The 3,610-nt window shown below is 42.7% G+C and overlaps 1 protein-coding gene across 1 annotated transcript in view; it reads left to right on the forward strand.

Annotated features, from left to right (window-relative positions):
• The window catches only part of LOC101859536 (phosphatidylserine synthase 1), a 47,559-nt gene that overhangs the window by 39,603 nt on the left and 4,346 nt on the right, over positions 1-3,610 (forward strand). The window contains exons 3-4 of the mRNA XM_005090718.2: positions 514-573; positions 3,405-3,599. Coding sequence (XP_005090775.1) covers positions 514-573; positions 3,405-3,599 — 255 coding nt within the window. The remainder of the gene's footprint in view (positions 1-513; positions 574-3,404; positions 3,600-3,610) is intronic.

Below are 3,610 nucleotides of genomic sequence, written 5' to 3' on the forward strand. Positions count from 1 at the left end.
CCCCCCTTCCTTTGAGACTGACATTTTCTTCATTTTTTGTCTGTAGCCATAATTCACTGATATAGCAGATTAAGGCTTTCTTTTGCAGTTGCTTAAATTAATCATTACTTAAAATAAAGACAATGCATTTTGCACTAAAAGAACATACTTTTAGCCACCAAAAATCCTAAACTGTGTCGACATTTTTTTTAAATTAAAAAAAAATCCGATTTAAATTTTTAAAAATCGATTTTTAAAATTTTTATTTAAAAAATCAAAAAAATCACCAACCCTGATAATAACTATCCAACAATATGTGGGTGGTTGGTGGGTGCTCTGGTGTGGCTTGCTCCTTCTTTCCTATTAAACATCTATCGTCCTGATCTCTCCTCCTTTTTTGTGTTTGTTACTCTCTTATAACACCTCTAATCTCTGGCACTTATATGACCTTATAGTGTTGCAAATGCCTTAAAACTCTTACTAAAACTAAAAGAAATGTTGTGTGTAACTATTCCTCTGTCTGTGTGTTCCCAGGGACATCCACTCCACCACGGGAAAGCTGCGCCGAGCAGTCCTGCAGTTTACTCCTGTCAGGTTAGTGAAATACCGGGCAGCTGGAGGCTGCTCTGCTGGAGTGTTCTCTTTCTTTCTTATCTTCCTTATCTCTCCTCCTTCTGTCATATCAAACATCTGTAGTCCTTATCTCTCCTCCTTCTGTCATATCAAACATCTGTAGTCCTTATCTCTCCTTCTTCTGTCATATCAAACATCTGTAGTCCTTATCTCTCCTCCTTCTGTCATATCAAACATCTGTAGTCCTTATCTCTCCTCCTTCTATCATATCAAACATCTGTAGTCCTTATCTCTCCTCCTTCTGTCGTATCAAACATCTGTAGTCCTTATCTCTCCTCCTTTTGTCATATCAAACATGTCGTGACCTCAGTGCTTTCTTGTCCTATCTACATTTTTGATAACAGTGAAAACAGTTCATAACAAAGAGGGAGCTTCAGAGGTAGTCACATGTTCCATGTTTTTAAAAATGGAGATATGACAAGGAAGCACTGAGGTCACGATATATCGTCCTTATCTCTCCTCTTTCTTTCCTATTGAACATCTGTAGTCCTTATCTCTCCTCTTTCTTTCCTATCGAACATCTGTAGTCCTTATCTCTCCTTTTTCTTTCCTATCTAACATATATGGTCGCTTTTAAGCACAAGAGGGCTTTCCCCAAAAATGCTGTTTTGAGAAAATCAAAGGTAAAGTTTTTGCCCCTTGTTCAGTTTCTTTAAAAGACAAGAAGAATTTTCTCTATAACCAAACAAATATACACATCACTGAAACCAAACTTTGGTGTAGGTCAAGATTGCTGAAAACCCCCAAAATCTGGGTTAGCCCTCTTGTCCTTAAAGCGACCATATTGTCCTTATCTCTCCTTTTTTTGTATTGTATGTTATTTTCTAGTAGTGGTTGGCTCGTGCTCTGGTTTGGTTTACTCCTTCTTTCCTATCAAATATTCTCCATCCTTTTATCGCTCCTCTTTCAAACATCTGTTATCTGGCTTATCTCTCCTCCTTCTTTTCTTTGTATGTTGCTCTCTGGTAACACCTCTAATCTTCGGCACTTATACGACCTATTTGTGTTGTAAGTGCCGTAAAAGTCTTTCTAAAAGCAAAACTAACACCTCCCTCCGGTAACACCTCTAATGTTTGGCACTTCTATGACCTATTTTGTCTGTGCAAGTGTCGCAAAGCTCTGGCTAAAAGTAAAACAAACACCTTTCACCCTCCCCTCTCCCCTCTCCAGTTATTTTCTCAGAGATAACAATCCCATTGGTTTTGCAGATGATGTAAAACTTTTACTGTGGGTGGTTGGCGGGTGCTCTAGTGTAGCTTGCTCCTTCTTTTCTGTCACGCAGCTATCTTCATCATCTCTCTTCCTCCTTTTTTGTGTTTGTTACTCTCTTGTAACACCTCTAATCTTCGGCACTTATATGACCTTACTGTGTTGCAAGTGCTGTAAAACTGTTACTAAAACTAAAAAAGATGCTGTAAGGCTCTGACTAAAACTATATAACTTTCACCCCCCCCCTCCTGGCTTCTCAGCTACGATCAAAGTACAGGATACAGTATCTGTTCCCGACTTGTGAGCCTTCTGGCTACGATCAAAGTACAGGATACAGTATCTGTTCCCGACTTGTGAGCCTTCTGGCTACGATCAAAGTACAGGATACAGTCTCTGTTCTCGACTTGTGAGCCTTCTGGCTACGATCAAAGTACAGGATACAGTCTCTGTTCCCGACTTGTGGGCCTAGTGCTGGGTCCACAGTGAGGCTGACACAACCTGACACTGACCTCTTGGCTTCTTTTTTTTTTTCTTTTTTTGGTCAGTGTTTTACGGCCCTTGCAACTTCATAAGGTCATATGATGAGCGTGCGGGACACACTAAACTTTTTCAGTTGGTTAAAAATTTGGAATTTTGCCCGGGTGGCGGCCAAAGCCTGCGCTTATCGATTTTAGACCATCAAGGGATCTGTAGCGTGCGCAACTTGCACATGGGCCCTCCGAGATTCTTCGGCCTTATCCAAGGAGGCTAAATGTAGATCTTTCTTACCAGAAGTCAGGGGAGTGGCTGAAAGACAGCAGTAAGAAGGAGCCATGGAGTAGCAGTAGAAAGGCTGCAGACAGAGTCAGGAGTCCAGAGGAGGGGGCAAAGGAGGTGAAGGGTGGGGGAAGAAAGTGGAGAGGAAAGCAGACCGCAGAACATTGCTGGAGAACAGGAAAAGAGGTGAAAGGAGACAATTTTAGAGAAGAAAATTTTCTGTCGCTACCCGGACTCGAACCCGGGACCTTTGGTTGAGAGGCGAACACCTTAACCTCTAGGCCAGGAGGACCCCCATCCTGGCTTGTGTTATATGTTCGCTTTTAAAGACAAGTGGCTAACCCAGATTTCAGGGGTTTACAGATATCTTGACCTACACCAACTAACTTTGACCTTACCCCCCAGGGCGGTGCCACTGACTGAAGTGTCTTTAGGCCATTCCCAAAGGGGGGACATTTCTCGTTCTAATGCACAGTAGAATTGTAAATGGGCTGATCCAACAATGTCATGCTCATAACTGTGCCTGAACTACAACAGGGAACTGCCGCTTTTTCTTTACTGATCCTTACTGTTGTCATTTTCCTCTACTTTGTTTGGTATGTTTGTCACACTCTTGTGACCCGCTATTTCCGGGGTGCCTTGATAGTGAGAGCAGCAGACTTTGTGCTGTTGAAGCTAGAGAGGTGAGCAGAGTAAGACTGATTCCCTGTAAGTACTTCTCTGTTGACATCCACCCTTTGGCGATCATATGACCTTATAAAGTTGTGAGCGCCGAAAAAACTCTACTAAAACAAACTAACTTTGACCTTCTCCATTGATCCCCCCAGCTGGCTGTATGTGAGATGGCTGGACCCCAACTCGACCACCATGCGGATCATCGCTGTGTGGATCCTGATTGTGTCGTGGCAGCTGTCGGAGCTCAACACCTTCTTCCTCAAACACATCTTCTACGTGCCGTCGTCTCACATGCTCAACCTGGTCCGGCTGCTGCTTATATGTCTGGTGTCTGCACCCACTATACGGTATGTTTGTT

This window comes from Aplysia californica, unplaced genomic scaffold (assembly GCF_000002075.1).
Source record: "Aplysia californica isolate F4 #8 unplaced genomic scaffold, AplCal3.0 scaffold00020, whole genome shotgun sequence".
NCBI classification, from domain to species: Eukaryota; Metazoa; Mollusca; class Gastropoda; order Aplysiida; family Aplysiidae; genus Aplysia; species Aplysia californica.